The 17,186-nt window shown below is 36.1% G+C and overlaps 5 protein-coding genes and 1 pseudogene across 6 annotated transcripts; 5 read left to right on the forward strand and 1 right to left on the reverse strand.

The window, feature by feature from the left end:
- Window positions 1-159: 159 nt before the first annotated feature.
- On the forward strand, window positions 160-1,455 carry TVAGG3_0723180 (SLEI family protein family; the record flags this gene model as incomplete). The annotated part of the gene is made up of 1 exon (XM_051244225.1): window positions 160-1,455. One exon carries the CDS (start codon window positions 160-162, stop codon window positions 1,453-1,455), a length of 1,296 nt encoding a protein of 431 aa, XP_051090812.1.
- A 1,892-nt stretch (window positions 1,456-3,347) lies between these two features.
- Window positions 3,348-3,701, forward strand: TVAGG3_0723190 (SLEI family protein family; the record flags this gene model as incomplete). Its single annotated transcript, XM_051244226.1, has 1 exon — window positions 3,348-3,701. The coding sequence occupies one exon, from the start codon at window positions 3,348-3,350 to the stop codon at window positions 3,699-3,701; it is 354 nt and encodes a 117-aa protein (XP_051090813.1).
- Window positions 3,702-5,470: 1,769 nt separating this feature from the next.
- On the forward strand, window positions 5,471-7,375 carry TVAGG3_0723200 (SLEI family protein family; the record flags this gene model as incomplete). Its single annotated transcript, XM_051244227.1, has 1 exon — window positions 5,471-7,375. One exon carries the CDS (start codon window positions 5,471-5,473, stop codon window positions 7,373-7,375), a length of 1,905 nt encoding a protein of 634 aa, XP_051090814.1.
- A 261-nt stretch (window positions 7,376-7,636) lies between these two features.
- TVAGG3_0723210 lies at window positions 7,637-8,291 on the reverse strand (annotated as a pseudogene). Its single transcript has one exon. A coding segment is annotated over exon 1 (655 nt).
- A 470-nt stretch (window positions 8,292-8,761) lies between these two features.
- On the forward strand, window positions 8,762-9,334 carry TVAGG3_0723220 (calcium ion binding; the record flags this gene model as incomplete). The annotated part of the gene is made up of 1 exon (XM_001308294.2): window positions 8,762-9,334. The coding sequence occupies one exon, from the start codon at window positions 8,762-8,764 to the stop codon at window positions 9,332-9,334; it is 573 nt and encodes a 190-aa protein (XP_001308295.2).
- A 3,942-nt stretch (window positions 9,335-13,276) lies between these two features.
- Window positions 13,277-15,120, forward strand: TVAGG3_0723230 (WD40 repeat-containing protein; the record flags this gene model as incomplete). The annotated part of the gene is made up of 1 exon (XM_001308296.1): window positions 13,434-14,543. The coding sequence occupies one exon, from the start codon at window positions 13,434-13,436 to the stop codon at window positions 14,541-14,543; it is 1,110 nt and encodes a 369-aa protein (XP_001308297.1).
- Window positions 15,121-17,186: the final 2,066 nt, after the last annotated feature.

Consider the following 17,186-nt stretch of genomic DNA (forward strand, 5'->3'; position numbering starts at 1 on the left):
CCAACAACAAGTACTTCCTCTCTTCATTAAGATGCTTCCTCTCTTCAACAAAGTGCTTCCTCTCTTTCATCAAGGTGCTTCCTCTCTTCATCAAGATGCTTCCTCTCTTCATCAAGATGCTTCCTCTCTTCTTCAAATAGTATTCCTCTCTTCATCAAGATGCTTCCTCCCCCTCTCTTCATCAAGATGCTTCCTCTCTCTTCATCAAGGTGCTTCCTCTCTTCATCAAGGTGCTTCTCATCCATCAATGCATCCATCATGCAGCTTCTCTCTTCATCAAGGTGCTTCCTCTTCTTCGTCAAAGTACTTCCTCTCTTCCTCAAGATGCAGCTTCCTCTCTTCATCATGCAGCTTCCTCTCTTCAACAAAGTACTTCCTCTCTTCATCATGCAGCTTCCTCTCTTCAACAAAGTACTTCCTCTTTTCATCAAGATGCTTCCTCTCTTCAACAAAGTACTTCCTCTCTTCATTAAGATGCTTCCTCTCTTCATCAACGTACTTCCTCTCTTCATCAAGATGCTTCCTCTCTTCAACAAAGTACTTCCTCTCTTCATTAAGATGCTTCCTCTCTTCAACAAAGTGCTTCCTCTCTTCATCAAGGTGCTTCCTCTCTTCTTCAAAGTACTTCCTCTCTTGATCAAGATGCTTCCTCTCTTCAACAAAGTGCTTCCTCTCTTCTTCAAAGTGCTTCTCTCTTCTTCAAAGTACTTCCTCTCTTCATCAAGGTGCTTCCTCTCTTCAACAAAGTGCTTCCTCTCTTCATCAAGATGCTTCCTCTCTTCAACAAAGTACTTCCTCTCTTCATCAAGATGCTTCCTCTCTTCAACAAAGTACTTCCTCTCTTCATCAAGGTGCTTCCTCTCTTCATCAAGATGCTTCCTCTCTTCTTCAAAGTACTTCCTCTCTTCATCAAGATGCTTCCTCTCTTCATTAAGATGCTTCCTCTCTTCATCAAGGTGCTTCCTCTCTTCATCAAGGTGCTTCCTCACTCCATCATGCATCCATCATCCAGCTTCCTCTCTTCATCAAGGTGCTTCCTCTCTTCATCAAGGTGCTTCCTCACTCCATCATGCATCCATCATGCAGCTTCCTCTCTTCATCAAGGTGCTTCCTCTCTTCGTCAAAGTACTTCCTCTCTTGCTCAAGATGCAGCTTCCTCTCTTCATCATGCAGCTTCCTCTCTTCAACAAAGTACTTCCTCTCTTCATCATGCAGCTTCCTCTCTTCAACAAAGTACTTCCTCTTTTCATCAAGATGCTTCCTCTCTTCAACAAAGTACTTCCTCTCTTCATTAAGATGCTTCCTCTCTTCATCAAGTACTTCCTTCCTTTCATCAAGATGCTTCCTCTCTTCAACAAGTACTTCCTCTCTTCATTAAGATGCTTCCTCTCTTCAACAAAGTGCTTCCTCTCTTCATCAAGGTGCTCTCTCTTCTTCAAAGTACTTCCTCTCTGATCAAGATGCTTCCTCTCTTCAACAAAGTGCTTCCTCTCTTCTTCAAAGTTGCTTCCTCTCTTCTTCAAAGTACTTCCTCTCTTCATCAAGGTGCTTCCTCTCTTCAACAAAGTGCTTCCTCTCTTCATCAAGATGCTTCCTCTCTTCACAAGTATTCCTCTCTCATCAGATGCTTCCTCTCTTCAACAAAGTACTTCCTCTCTTCATCAAGGTGCTTCCTCTCTTCATCAAGATGCTTCCTCCTTCTTCAAAGTTACTTCCTCTCTTCATCAAGATGCTTCCTCTCTTCATTAAGATGCTTCCTCTCTTCATCAAGAGTGCTTCCTCTCTTCATCAAGTGCTTCCTCACTCCATCATGCATCATCATCCAGCTTCCTCTCTTCATCAAGGTGCTTCCTCTCTTCATCAAGGTGCTTCCTCACTCCATCATGCATCCATCATGCAGCTTCCTCTCTTCATCAAGGTGCTTCCTCTCTTCATCAAAGTGCTTCCTCTCTTCATCAAGATGCTTCCTCTCTTCCACAAAGTACTTCCTCTCTTCATCAAGATGCTTCCTCTCTTCAACAAAGTACTTCCTCTCTTCATTAAGATGCTTCCTCTCTTCAACAAAGTGCTTCCTCTCTTCTTCAAAGTGCTTCCTCTCTTCATCAAGATGCTTCCTCTCTTCAACAAAGTACTTCCTCTCTTGATCAAGGTGCTTCCTCTCTTCATCAAGATGCTTCCTCTCTTGATCAAGATGCTTCCTCTCTTCATCAAGGTGCTTCCTCTCTTCATCAAGATGCTTCCTCTCTTCATCAAGGTGCTTCCTCTCTTCAACAAAGTACTTCCTCTCTTGATCAAGGTGCTTCCTCTCTTCTTCAAAGTACTTCCTCTCTTGATCAAGGTGCTTCCTCTCTTCATCAAGGTGCTTCCTCTCTTCATCAAGATGCTTCCTCTCTTCAACAAAGTACTTCCTCTCTTCATTAAGATGCTTCCTCTCTTCAACAAAGTACTTCCTCTCTTCATCATGCAGCTTCCTCTCTTCAACAAAGTACTTCCTCTCTTCAACAAAGTACTTCCTCTCTTGATCAAGGTGCTTCCTCTCTTCATCAAGATGCTTCCTCTCTTCAACAAAGTACTTCCTCTCTTCATCAAGGTGCTTCCTCTCTTCAACAAAGTACTTCCTCTCTTGATCAAGATGCTTCCTCTCTTCAACAAAGTACTTCCTCTCTTCATCAAGATGCTTCCTCTCTTCTTCAAAGTACTTCCTCTCTTCATTAAGATGCTTCCTCTCTTCATCAAGATGCTTCCTCTCTTCATCAAGATGCTTCCTCTCTTCATCAAGGTGCTTCCTCTCTTCATCAAGATGCTTCCTCTTCTTATCAAGATGCTTCCTCTCTTCATCAAGGTGCTTCTCTCTTCATCAAGTGCTTCCTCTCTTCATCAAGGTGCTTCCTCTCTTCATCAAGGTGCTTCCTCTCTTCATCAAGATGCTTCCTCTCTTCTTCAAAGTGCTTCCTCTCTTCATCAAGGTGCTTCCTCTCTTCAACAACGTGCTTCCTCTCTTCATCAAGGTGCTTCCTCTCTTCATCAAGATGCTTCCTCTCTTCTTCAAAGTGCTTCCTCTCTTCATCAAGGTGCTTCCTCTCTTCAACAAAGTGCTTCCTCTCTTCAACAAAGTACTTCCTCTCTTCATCAAGATGCTTCCTCTCTTCTTCAAAGTACTTCCTCTCTTCATCAAGGTGCTTCCTCTCTTCATCAAGATGCTTCCTCTCTTCATCAAGATGCTTCCTCTCTCATCAAGTGCCTTCCTCCTTCTTCATCAAGAATGCTTCCTCTCTTCTTCAAAGTACTTCCTCTCTTGATCAAGGTGCTTCTCTTCTTTCATCAAGGTGCTTCCTCTCTTCATCAAGATGCTTCCTCTCTTCTTCAAAGTGCTTCCTCTCTTCATCAAGATGCTTCCTCTCTTCAACAAAGTACTTCCTCTCTTGATCAAGGTGCTTCCTCTCTTCATCAAGATGCTTCCTCTCTTCAACAAAGTGCTTCCTCTCTTCATCAAGATGCTTCCTCTCTTCAACAAAGTACTTCCTCTCTTGATCAAGGTGCTTCCTCTCTTCTTCAAAGTACTTCCTCTCTTGATCAAGGTGCTTCCTCTCTTCATCAAGGTGCTTCCTCTCTTCATCAAGATGCTTCCTCTCTTCTTCAAAGTGCTTCCTCTCTTCATCCAAGATTTGCTCCTCTCTTCAACAAAGGACTTCCTCTCTTGATCAAGGTGCTTCCTCTCTTCATCAAGATGCTTCTCTCTTCAACAAAGTGCTTCCTCTCTTCATCAAGATGCTTCCTCTCTTCAACAAAGTACTTCCTCTCTTGATCAAGGTGCTTCCTCTCTTCAACAAAGTACTTCCTCTCTTCATCAAGATGCTTCCTCTCTTCAACAAAGTACTTCCTCTCTTCATCAAGGTGTTCACTCCTTCATCAAGTGCTTCCTCTCTCATCAAGATGCTTCCTCTCTTCTCAAGATCCAATGCTTCCTCTCTTCATCAAGATGCCTTCCTCTCTTCATCAGGTGCTTCCTCTCTTCATCATGCAGCTTCCTCTCTTCAACAAAGTACTCCTCTCTTTCATCATGCAGCTTCCTCTCTTCAACAAAGTACTTCCTCTCTTCATCAAGATGTTCCACTCTCTCAAACAAAGTACTCCTCTCTTCATCAAGTGCTTCCTCTCTTCTTCCATCATAAGTACTCTCCTCTTCATCAAAGATGCTTCCTCTCTTCAACAAAGTACTTCCTCTCTTCATTAAGATGCTTCCTCTCTTCAACAAATGCTTCCCTCTCTTCATCATGCAGCTTCTCCTCCTCTCAACAAAGTACTTCCTCTCTTGCTCAAGATGCAGCTTCTCTCTTCAACAAAAAGTACTTTCCTCTCTTCATCAAGATGCTTCCTCTCTTCAACAAGTACTTCCTCTCTTTCATCAAGTGCTTCCTCTCCTATCTTCAAAGTACTTCCTCTTCTTCATCAGATGCTTCCTCTCTTCATCAAAAGTACTTCCTCTCTTCATCAAGATGCTTCCTCTCTTCATCAAAGTACTTCCTCTCTTCATTAAGATGCTTCCTCTTTTCAAACAAAGTGCTTCCTCTCTTCAACAAATACTTCCTCTCTTCAACAAGTACTTCCTCTCTCTTCATCATGCAGCTTTCCTCTCTTCACAAAGTACTTCCTCTCTTCATCAAGGTGCTTCCTCTCTTCATCAAGATGCTTCCTCTCTTCTCAAGATGCTTCCTCTCTTCATCAAGGTGCTTCCTCTCTTATCAAGATGCTTCCTCTCTTCTTCAAAGTGCTTCCTCTCTTCAACAAAAGTACTTCCTCTCTTGATCAAGTGCTTCCCTCTCTTCTTCAAAGTACTTCCTCTTCTTTCAAAGTGCTCCTCTCTTCAACAAAGTACTTCCTCTCTTGATCAAGGTGCTTCCTCCTCTTCTTCAAAGTACTTCCTCTCTTTGATCAAGGTGCTTTCCTCTCTTCATCAAGGTGCTTCCTCTCTTCATCAAGATTTGCCTCTCTTCTTCAAAGTGCTTCCTCTCTTCATCAAGATGCTTCCTCTCTTCAACAAAGTACTTCCTCTCTTGATCAAGGTGCTTCCTCTCTTCATCAAAGATGCTTCCTCTCTTCAACAAGTGCTTCCTCTCTTCATCAAGATGCTTCCTCTCTTCAACAAAGTGACTTCCTCTCTTGATCAAGGTGTTCCTCTTTTCAACAAAGTACTTCCTCTCTTCATCAGATGCTTCCTCTCTTCATCAAGGGCCTCTCTTCCAGCTTCTCTTCATCAAGATGCTTCCTCTCTTCATCAAGATGCTTCCTCTCTTCATCAAGATGCTTCCTCTCTTCATCAAGATGCTTCCTCTCTTCATCAAGGTGCTTCCTCTCTTCATCATGCAGCTTCCTCTCTTCAACAAAGTACTTCCTCTCTTCATTAAGATGCTTCCGCTCTTCATCAAGGTGCTTCCTCTCTTCATCAAGATGCTTCCTCTCTTCATTCAAGATGCTTCCTCTCTCATCAAGATGCTTTCCTCTCTTCTTCAAAGTACTTCCTCTCTTCATCAAGATGCTTCCTCTCTTCACAAAGTACTTCCTCTCTTCATTAAGATGTTCCTCCTTCAACAAAAGTGCTTCCTCTCTTCATCATGCAGCTTCCTCTCTTCAACAAAGTACTTCCTCTCTTGCTCAAGATGCACTTCCTCTCTTCAACAAAGTACTTCCTCTCTCATCAAGATGCTTCCTCTCTTCAACAAAAGTACTTCCTCTCTTCATCAAGGTGCTTCCTCTCTTCTTCAAAGTACTTCCTCTCTTCATCAAGATGCTCCCTCTCTTCAACAAAGTACTTCCTCTCTTCATTAAGATGCTTCCTCTCTTCAACAAAGTGCTTCCTCTCTTCATCTTGCAGCTTCCTCTCTTCAACAAAGTACTTCCTCTCTTCATTAAGATGCTTCCTCTCTTCATCAAGGTGCTTCCTCTCTTCATCAAGATGCTTCCTCTCTTCATCAAGATGCTTCCTCTCTTCATCAAGATGCTTCCTCTCTTCATCAAAGTACTTCCTCTCTTCATCAAGATGCTTCCTCTCTTCATCAAAGTACTTCCTCTCTTCATTAAGATGCTTCCTCTTTTCAACAAAGTGCTTCCTCTCTTCATCATGCAGCTTCCTCTCTTCAACAAAGTACTTCCTCTCTTCATCATGCAGCTTCCTCTCTTCAACAAAGTACTTCCTCTCTTCATCAAGATGCTTCCTCTCTTCAACAAAGTACTTCCTCTCTTCATCAAGATGCTTCCTCTCTTCTTCAAAGTACTTCCTCTCTTCATCAAGATGCTTCCTCTCTTCATCAAGATGCTTCCTCTCTTGCTCAACGTGCTTCCTCTCTTCATCAAGATGCTTCCTCTCTTCGTCAAAGTACTTCCTCTCTTGCTCAAGATGCAGCTTCCTCTCTTCATCATGCAGCTTCCTCTCTTCAACAAAGTACCTTCCTTCTCTTGCTCAAGATGCAGCTTCCTCTCTTCAACAAAGTACTTCCCTCTCTCATCAAGATGCTTCCTCTCTTCAACAAAGTACTTCCTCTCTTCATCAAGGTGCTTCCTCTCTTCTTCAAAGTACTTCCTCTCTTCATCAAGATGCTTCCTCTCTTCAACAAAAGTACTTCCTCTCTTTCATAAGATGCTTCCCTCTTCAAAACAAAGCTCCTCTCTCATCATTGCAGCTGTCCTCTCTTCACAAAGTACTTTCCTCTTTGCTCAAGATGCAGCTTCCTCTCTTCAACAAATACTTCCTCTCTTCATCAAGATGCTCCTCTCTTCAACAAAGTACTTCCTCTCTTCATCAAGGTGCTTCCTCTCTTCAACAAAGTACTTCCTCTCTTGCTCAAGATGCAGCTTCCTCTCTTCAACAAAGTACTTCCTCTCTTCATTAAGATGCTTCCTCTCTTCAACAAAGTGCTTCCTCTCTTCATCATGCAGCTTCCTCTCTTCAACAAAGTACTTCCTCTCTTCATCATGCAGCTTCCTCACTACATCATGCAGCTTCCTCTCTTCAACAAAGTGCTTCCTCTCTTCAACAAAGTGCTTCCTCTCTTCATCATGCAGCTTCCTCTCTAAATCAAAGTGCTTCCTCTCTTCCATCAAGATTGCTTCCTCTATCCAGCTCTTCTTCTTCCATTCCTCTTCACCCTGGAGCTCCTCAGCTTTATATCATTTTAATTGGATTTTTTTAAAATCCACTGCAGTAGGATTAAGGAGATGTAACTACGACTATAGAACCTGGCCATATGCTCCATTCCAGGCCAAAACAGATTGCATAATCCACAAACAGATTGATAAATACCAATCCTGTTGCTGGGGCCCATATTCCATTTGGAAGACTTGCATCATCACATTTGGATCTGTAAGACTTTGTCGTTGACAAAATTGGGCCTTGCAGGAGAACTCCATTTGCTACAATGTATCTGGAAGCAAAGGTTTGTTCATATCCAATGGATAGATTCCTGTTGCTTTAAAAGCATTTTCGATGTTTGTAGCTGTGCAAGACACTACAGTACATCAAGGAAGCTGCGAACCATGATATAGCGCAGTTCTCTGGCGTTCCATACATAATTGATCACCATATGCCCTTGCTGATCGTACCGGATAGTCGCCATATCAAACAACTTCTTGAATTGGGCCTTCAAGGGAGAAAAATCCCAACATCAAGAGGTTGTAAGATATGAGATGTATGGCCTGGGAGAACAAGAAGCTCGATATTGAAGGCGCTCAAGAGGCGAACGGCCAAGAAAAAGAGCCTGGATGGATGACCATCTACAATTAGGAGAAAAGGTACCTGGGCATCAAACACATTCATTTGAGACCTTTTCTCCTGTACTTTGCAGATGAATATGATACAGTATACCATAAAAAGGTATTTGTTCATCCATCCACTCTCGGAGCGAACAAAAAAGGCGTCCAGATCTTCCAATTCCGCATCAAGGGTCTTTCTTTTGTGGAAGTATCACCATTGGCTCATAGTTGTACCATCTGCAAAGATGGTACAGACCCCTGTTAAGATGTGGAAGCTGAGACTTTTCAGCGCGAACTGGGCGATTCCGGCCAGCAGTAAGAACTTTATAGCGACGTTTGGAATAGAGCATTGTCTCGTCCATATTCGCAATAAACTTCTTCCTGCGGGCAAAGTATCTATGCTTGGAGAGGAAAAATTGGCGAATCTGGTTTGCGTCACAGGTAGAGCGTCGGAGCATATCAATAGTTTGGAGCTCACAATCCGAATTGACATCTTGTGGCGATATGATTAAGCCAGCCACGGGATGGCGATGGGCAGTAATCATCGAGCTTCGCTAGAAGATGCGGGCATCTTGCAGCGATTAGTACCCGCGCCGCAAATTTTAATCTCCTATTTTGTAATTCCGTACAGACAGCAATGGCCATTGATGTTGTAATACAGTTCAAGTCGTCTGCCATCTCTTGAACAAGTTTTTTGAACTGCATTTCATCTGGTAGTGACAAAAGGGTCATACCACCCCCTGACTGACCTTTTGTCCATGAACGACAAGTAGCAGTGCGCATGATTGCGCGTGCTACTGTCGTCTTTGAAATTGAGTAAACATTCCGTATTTGTTGATAAGACTCGCCATTTACTCTTCGATAGAGTAAATCGAGTTGCATCTGGGTCAATAGCCCAAGATTTTTATAGTTTTCTAATTCTGCATGATAACAATATAATTAATAGTACATACTTTTGGCTCAAAATTAGTTCGAATTCAATGATTGTTTTATTCCTTTCAATTTATTTTCCTTTATGGGGTTAATTCCAAGTGCTGTCAGTAAGGGTTTTATTAATGAAAAAGATGCAGCCAAAATCAGTGAGACCAGTTACTTCACAGAGAAGCAAGTTCATATTCTAGCTTCTCTCTTTCGAAAATTAACAGCAAAATTTCATGTTGATTTAAAAACTTTTTGCAATACACTTGAAATTACAAACACAGACATTGGGGAGATATTATATAAGATCATAGATTCAGATGGCTCCGGTAATTTGAATTTCCTCGAATTTGTTCAAGGACTTAATGTTTTCCATCCATCAGCCCCACTAGAGAAAAAGGTAGAAATGTGTTTCAAAGCATATGACAGCGATGGAAGTGGTCTAGTTTCAAAAGATGAAATCTTAAAAGTTCTTAAGATTTCATTAAGAAATAACAATTTGATAGAATTTGAAGAAGCCAAGATCAATTTATTGGCTAACCAATTAATCAAAGAATATTCTAGAAATAACTCAGGAGAGCTCCGCTATGATGAATTCTATAAAATGGTAATCAATGCTCCAGGAGTTATCGAAAGTTTTGATCTCGATCTGAATTCCCTCTTTAGATAAGTTATATTTTTATTTTATTTTATATCATTTTATTCTGCGTAAAAAATTTCCATGGTTTTTCAAATCTAACTGAAGTGAATATACTTCTCCATGCATCTCAAATTGAATTATTGGGAACATTCAGGACCAATGTTAACCTTAAGAGTTGTATAAGACACGCTAGTATTCTCTACCTATATGTTACCTAAACATTACATAGAAAGAAAAATAAACTTATAATTATATAATTTTTTTATTATAAGCATTTAATTAATTTAGAAGTTTGTGGGATTACATACATATGACAAATAAATTTTTATTACTTTGTTTTCTGTTAATTAATTCAAATTCCAAATATTTATTTTTTTGGTTTTCTTCAGCAGAATGAATTTAATTAACCATAGTGTGTATAATTTGTTTTTATTTATATCTATTTATAAAATTAAATTAAATTGAAATCCAAAACCTGATATATGCTAAGATATTAATATGAATGTAATCAAAGACCTTAACATATGAAATATTTTATATTATAAAGGTTGTACAAATTTAATTTCTTGTTTCATGAGGTAATATGATTTGGTGACATGTTATTAAATTAATTACCTCATGAAACAGCTTCTTCGATTGCAAGAATAATGAAATTTCTATTTGCACCTTTTGGTTTTGAGCATTTCATATGTTTTGCCTTGATTGAATTTTTTAAATGACAATTATCCAATGTTTCATTGAAAGAAATTTGAAAATGAGGTACTCCTCTCTCAATAGACATTATTTTTCCTTCATTCATTAATGTAGTTTCATTCAAATAATTATTATTGCTAATATTAGTGGAGGTTACCAAAATGAACCTTTTTGATAGCAAAAGAATAAATATGCTGCTTTATTATTATTATTATGCTTTTGGTAACAGTTACTGGACCATCAACAGCTAAAATAACAGCATTTTCATATGTGCTAAATGAAGCATTATTGGAAATAATGTTACAATATGTGTTTAGTTTAGGTCCACTTCTCCAATAATCAATGATTGTTTCAGAAGCCGAATTATTGAAAAAATTGCAATATTTTACAGATGCATTATTGGTATAACCGAAAGAATATAATGCATATTCAGAATTCATATGACCATTTGTTAAATTCAGATTATCAAACACATTGTCACCCAAAAAATTCCGTATTTGATCTGATCGACCTTGAGCTTTAAGATTGATGTTTGAACGATATAAGTTTATCTGAGGCTTGTTTAGGTTGAGAAAATGAATGCGCCGCAAATTGATTGCAACTTATGTTCATGCTGCAAACTTTTGATTGAATACAGGATCCTGTATCATACGAATATAAAGAAGAACCCATACCATCATATTGAGTAATAGAATCGAAAATTGTCCCAATAACAAATAATTGAAATAATGGGTTATATTTTAATACAATAATTCTGTTTTATGGTCTGTAAATCTCGTAGATGTTATCAAATAATGATGCTTGTTTGTAGTATTTCGTACTATATTGTCGCTTGAGTACAATTCTACATCATATTGAAGAAGTCTGGCCACAAGTACTGTGCCATCTTTTGTTTAAAAATTGTGTTTTCAATGAAAAATTTAAAATATTAAAAATATACTCCGAATTTTTTCTGAGCTGCGCTCAGAAAAATGTTCAATTATTGAATTAAAAGAGTTTTCAATGAAAAATCTAAATATTAAAAATATACTCTGAATTTTTTCTGAGCTGTGCTCAGAAAAATGTTCAGTTTATTGGAATACCAATCACTTCAAATTGTTTTGGAATTTACAAATTCATTAAAAAATGGGACCCAAAAAAATTTGAATTGATGGTATTCAATTATAATAAAATTTACTATTAATGATTTAAAATATAAAAATACTCTTATACTTTTTTTGTTACTTGTTCTCAAAAATTGTATGGTTCTTTTCAGTACTTTAGTTAAATAAAGGCATAGCACAGAAAAATAATTGGAAACAATCATATGCATTTATACCGAATTATGCGTAACTCTTATTCTTCATAATTTGTTCGTTTTTTATTGAATAGAAAAATCGAAGAATGCTTTTTTGTGCTGAAACAATTACAAAATATAATAGTACCAAATGCATCCTCTATTGTATTCACTTTTGACAAAAGAGGAATCAAGTTTTGTAGAAATTTTTAGCAATTTTACAATTCTAAGAAATAATTTCAACATTTGTTGTTATTCTGAGATTAATATGTTCTTGTTTCATGAATTTCTAGTCTGCATATATATATTTCGACTTTACTAAGCAATGTTGAGTAAAGGCAACAAGCTGAAAATAGCAGATTGAAATTTAACCAACTCTTATCAATAATTAAAAGATTTTATATATAAATTTGAATTGTGTTCGTAATACTTGCGAATACTACTGAATATACTTCCAATATATTAAATTTTTGAAAAAAAAATAAATGAAATAATGTAATATATTTGTATTTTATTATTAAGTTATATGTTATTTAGGATCTCGTTTGGAGAATAACGGCTGGGAATATGACTGAAGTTTGCATTTGAATACGAACTGAATTTTAGAGTGGAGAAGATTTTTCTCAATACAGGATCATCAATGTCATATGATTTAATCTATTTAACCAAATGTATTTGGAAATTTGTCACATAATAAAAGTGGCACTTTTATCTTCCATTTGGAAAATAACATTCCGTTTGTTGGAAAAATGTGAAATCGGGCTAGATAAAGCATCTTGGATTATATTTTGATTCCCGTGTTGATCAGACGTTTTAATAATTCAAAAAATTGAATGGATAACATCCGATCCTTAATTACCTGAATATTAAATTATACAAGAGTTATAGTCTGTTAAATATATCAAAAAAATTGATAGACATTAAATTGAATGTGAAGATATTTTTCAATATTATAAAGTACATTGGTTGTTTTAATTGTTATATCACAATTTCAAGTTTAGAAACCTATCGCTTGATTGGCTGAAATTGATAAGCGTGTCATGTGATACGTTTGAATGAAATCAGAAATTGAGAAGGTATATCAAATTTCATTCATTTTCTAAAATGATGATGATGCCAATTCAGCCAGAAATTGATACAGTTAGTATCAAGAAGCCAGTTAAATTCCTTACACACTATACAAGTGATGATATCTCAAAGAGAATTAATGAAGCAGGTGTCCATGTAAACATTGTTCAATACGTTCTTTTGTGTTACTTGGAAATGCATTCAAGAATACCGAATTACTTGATCTCGCTGTTAAGGTTTCTCAAAGCTCGGCATTTATATTGATAGAATGGCAAAAAGAAACAAAACAGCCTTATTATGCTGGTTTGCTGAGAATTGGATGGCAATTTATCCATACTTATGCTCACAAAATATGATCCACTCTCAGAAACATATCGGTAATAATATTATTATTGGCGATCTGAAGCAAAATGTTGTTAAGAAAGAAATTGATCCAACCAATGTTTTACAGCTTCTCAACCACCATTAATATTGATATTTTTACTATAAATTGTTTGTTTGAATAAATTTTTTACTATCTAATTTTTTATGGTTTTTTAAACTATAATTAGTTGATTTTGTACCATCAAAGGGGAATGTTATCATAATATCATGATGTTTATCATTAATAACTTATGCATTTCAAATTTATTCCGATTTGTTTTATGTAACAACAATAAAATTTGATCCATTTCCTTAAGATTGCCTGTTCTTTTGCTTAATGCGATGAATTATTTATTGATTTACATTCACTAATAAGGCAATGAACAATATTCATTTTTGGAATCTGTTTTTCGCTTTAGAATAAATAATGGCATAGTGCTAACTCTTTTGGGTAAAAATTTATAAAGGCTTTAGAAAATTGAATTGCTATTCTTTGAGTTTGAGATAAAATAACTGAATATCTTTAATATATATATTGTGTTCATATTAGTGGATCAAGTTTCAGGGGATCATCATTTTACAACAGAAAATTTTCTTGATCGATGTGTCACTTTTACTGCGTGTAATACAACAATAGCGTATTATATTGAGATCAACAAGATTAAAAAACATTCTCTGAAATCGGATTAAAATCTTGTCAGAATTTTTGAGAAGTGGTTTTCAGTTTTAATGTTAACCAAAAAGCTCTATAGAACGCGTTCCACTTCAACCAGCTCTGCTGTTAGGGGCAGTCAACTATTTATGAATGAAAAATTCACAGGCTCGAAGCTAACAACAAATTTCAGTCGAGAAAGTCTTCCAGTTTTACTTTCTTCAGAAGAACAAGATAATGTTCTTAAAATCAAACCACTGTTTAGAGCTCTTCTTGAAAGTATCTCTGTTTTTATTTCCCATAATTGTTCGACACCCCAAATTAGAAGTCAAATGGAGAAAGGCTTAACAAATGTTGATCGGTATTTTGTTCCATTTTACAACCAACTTAACAAAAATGGCGGATCTGCAATATGCTTTTCAAAATTGCCAGCTCAAACAAATTTGACGCTAGTTATTAAGAATTCAGCACTGCCATTCATGAAACACTGGACTAAATTCACCGACTCAATCAAAGATATTGAGCTAAATGGTATAAAATACATTCAAGATTCAATTGACAAAAATTTCAACTCAATTTTAAGCAATTTGGACAATATAATGAAATACGAATCATATAATGCAGGAATTCATGACCCGGTAATGAAGTATATCAAGAAATTTCAGCAACAAATTTGGATGTTTCAGTCATTAATCGGCAAATTCTTTTTGATGAATAGAAATCAAAGAAACAGAGCTCAAGAAAAGATTGTCCAAGACATGAAAACGTTTTCCAGAGAAATTTCTACGGCATATTCAACTGAATTTGAAAAATATGTCAAAGGACAAGAAAACGAGAAGCTAAAGAACAGTTCTTACAATGCTGTTTGTGATATCATATCCGAAATAAGAGCAGTTATTCTATATGATGAAGATCTTTCAAAGATTGAGCAAAACTTGGTTCCATTGAATCCTATTTTCCAAACAATTGCAGAGAATCTCAATATTGCTAAGACAGAAGAAGAAATCATGAAAATAGAAGAAGAAAAATCAAAAGAAATTCAAAATGAAAAAAGTAACGAAAAACTAAAAAGTGACAAAGTGGAAGTTTACTTTGACAAAGAATTAAACATCAGAGAATTGATAAACAGAGGTATGATAGCCTTCAAACGTCCGAAGTTGACTTCAGATCGTAAAAGAATTTTTTGACGCTTTGAATTTCGGAGTTGACAAAATAATTGACGATAGAACGAGGTTATCAAATTTACTCGCAGACAGAGATCAAACTATATCGAGTTATTCTGCAATGAAATCTGTTTTGGCCGAGGAAACTCAAAAAGTGTCAAATTTGAGAGGAATTTTGGCCAATCTACAAGTTAAGAATAAGGAATTAGAAAGCGAGCTCGAGAAAGAAAAAGAGAAAGGAAATGTTACGGGTTTACGACAAACGGCCAAAAATGTATTGAAATATTTAAGGTTAAAGAAACAAGAAAACCAAATTGGCACATCCGAAAACTCAAAAAAAGCAGAGGAAGAGAGAAGTTTTTGAAGTATATTGGACAGACTAATGCAGCATCTGACAATTACTTGATAGAAACTATCGATAATCTATTAAATGACCCTTCTTGTACTGAATGCAGAAAATGCCAAGATTATGAGAGCCAATTTGTCAAGCTTTCGAGGATTTTAGGTACTTCTACAGTTATTGAAGAGGCACAGACCTTAGTCAACCGCTTGCATCAATCAGAAAAGACAGAAGGAAAGCTACAACAAGAAATTCAAGAATTGAAAAAGAAAATTCTGAATTTTCAATGACGATCACAAAAATTTTACAACTATTCAATATTCACAGTCTCTTTCTTCATTTACAAATCAGTCCGGAAACAATTATAGTAGTAATAATAGTGTTTCTGATGCAATATGTGGTGTTGTTGGTAAAGAAGTTGCGAAATTAACAGAAACAATCAGACATATTGAAGATGAAAGAAAAAGAGACAAAGTTTTAGTTTCAAAGCGATTGATTGACTACTTTGGTGTTAGAATTGATGATAATTTGCTCGCACAAATCGATGAAGTCAAATTGAAATTTAATCAAAACGAAAAAAGAATGTCAGAGCTCAGTAATTTCTGCGAAGACATAGAAAGAAGACCTTGTTTATTACTTGGTGTTGAAAAACCTAATAGAGCCATATTTGACAGCATCAGGTTTTTGTTTTCTTCTCTTGAAACGAGACAAAATCCATTGCAATCAACTGTTGACATTTGCAACAAGAAATTTCTACTTCAGAGACAAATTTTGTTGATTGCGAAAGAAGTGCTGCAAGAATACTGAGAGAAAAATTACAAGATGTGTCTAACACTCCTTTGTCTGAAAGAATTTTCAGATTATCAAAGCAACTTCGCGCAATTGAATAATCTATTTTGTTTATATTTGTTTTTTCAATCAATGCAAATTTTTATATATTTACTTTGTATTTGAAACAATTGTTTTTTATATTGATTTGTTCACACGAAAAATAGCAATATAAAGTTTATTGTTCCTAGGTAAAAAATACCAAAAAACTTGTGTCAGAAAAGTGAGAAAATAGGAGAAAATTTTCTGAATTGAAATATTTATGGGCAAGCTCTGTCTTCAATATCTTTTCCTGATTCTTTGATTGAAATCAAAACCTCGGGTATTGATTTATGTGGGCTTAAAATCGATAATTTAGAACTACCATCTTCTCTAAAAATTATAGGAGGTAATGCGTTCTCTTCAAATCAAATAAAAAAAGTGTCAATCGGTGAGAATATTGAATATATTGGAGATGGCGCATTCGGAGATAATCCAACATTAGAAAGTATCGATGTTTCTAGTAATAACACATACTACAGTAGCCTTGAAGGAATCTTATATAATAAAGCCTTGACTGAACTTTGCTTTTTACCCCCTTTAAATTCAAATAAAACTCTTGTAAATAGCGTTGAAATTTTACGGTATCGATCTTTAAATATGAAATTTAATTTTTTGTTTTTCCACCAAGTGTTAAAAATATAGCATCTGGTGCTCCTGGCTAGATAAAGCATCTTGGATTATATTTTGATTCCCGTGTTGATCAGACGTTTAATAATTCAAAAAAATTGAATGGATAACATCCGATCTTAATTACCTAGATATTAAATTATACAAAGTATAGTTGTTAAATATATCAAAAAAATTATAGACATTAAATTGAATGAGATATTTTTCAAATATATAATGCATTGTTTTAATTGTATATCACAATTTCAAGTTTAGAACCTATCGGCTTGATTGGCTGAAATTGAAAGGCTGTCGAACCCGTTTGAATGAAATTCAGAAATTGAGAAGGTATATCAAATTTCATTCATTTTCTAAAATGATGATGATGCCAATTCAGCCAGAAATTGATACAGTTAGTATCAAGAAGCCAGTTAAATTCCTTACACACTATACAAGTGATGATATCTCAAAGAGAATTAATGAAGCAGGTGTCCATGTAAACATTGTTCAATACTTTCTTTTTGTTGGACTTGGAAATGCATTCAAGAATACCGAATACTTGATCTCGCTGTTAAGGTTTCTCAAAAGCTCGGCATTTATATTGATAGAATGGCAAAAAGAAACAAACAGCCTTATTATGCTGGTTTGCTGAGAATTGGATGCCAATTTATCCATACTTATGCTCACAAAATATGATCCACTCTCAGAAACATATCGGTAATAATATTATTATTGGCGATCTGAAGCAAATGTTGTTTAAGAAAAGAAATTGATCCAACCAATGTTTTACAGCTTCTCAACCACCATTAATATTGATATTTTACTATAAATTGTTTGTTGAATAAATTTTT

This window comes from Trichomonas vaginalis, chromosome III (genome assembly GCF_026262505.1).
Source record: "Trichomonas vaginalis G3 chromosome III, whole genome shotgun sequence".
NCBI lineage: Eukaryota > Parabasalia > Trichomonadida > Trichomonadidae > Trichomonas > Trichomonas vaginalis.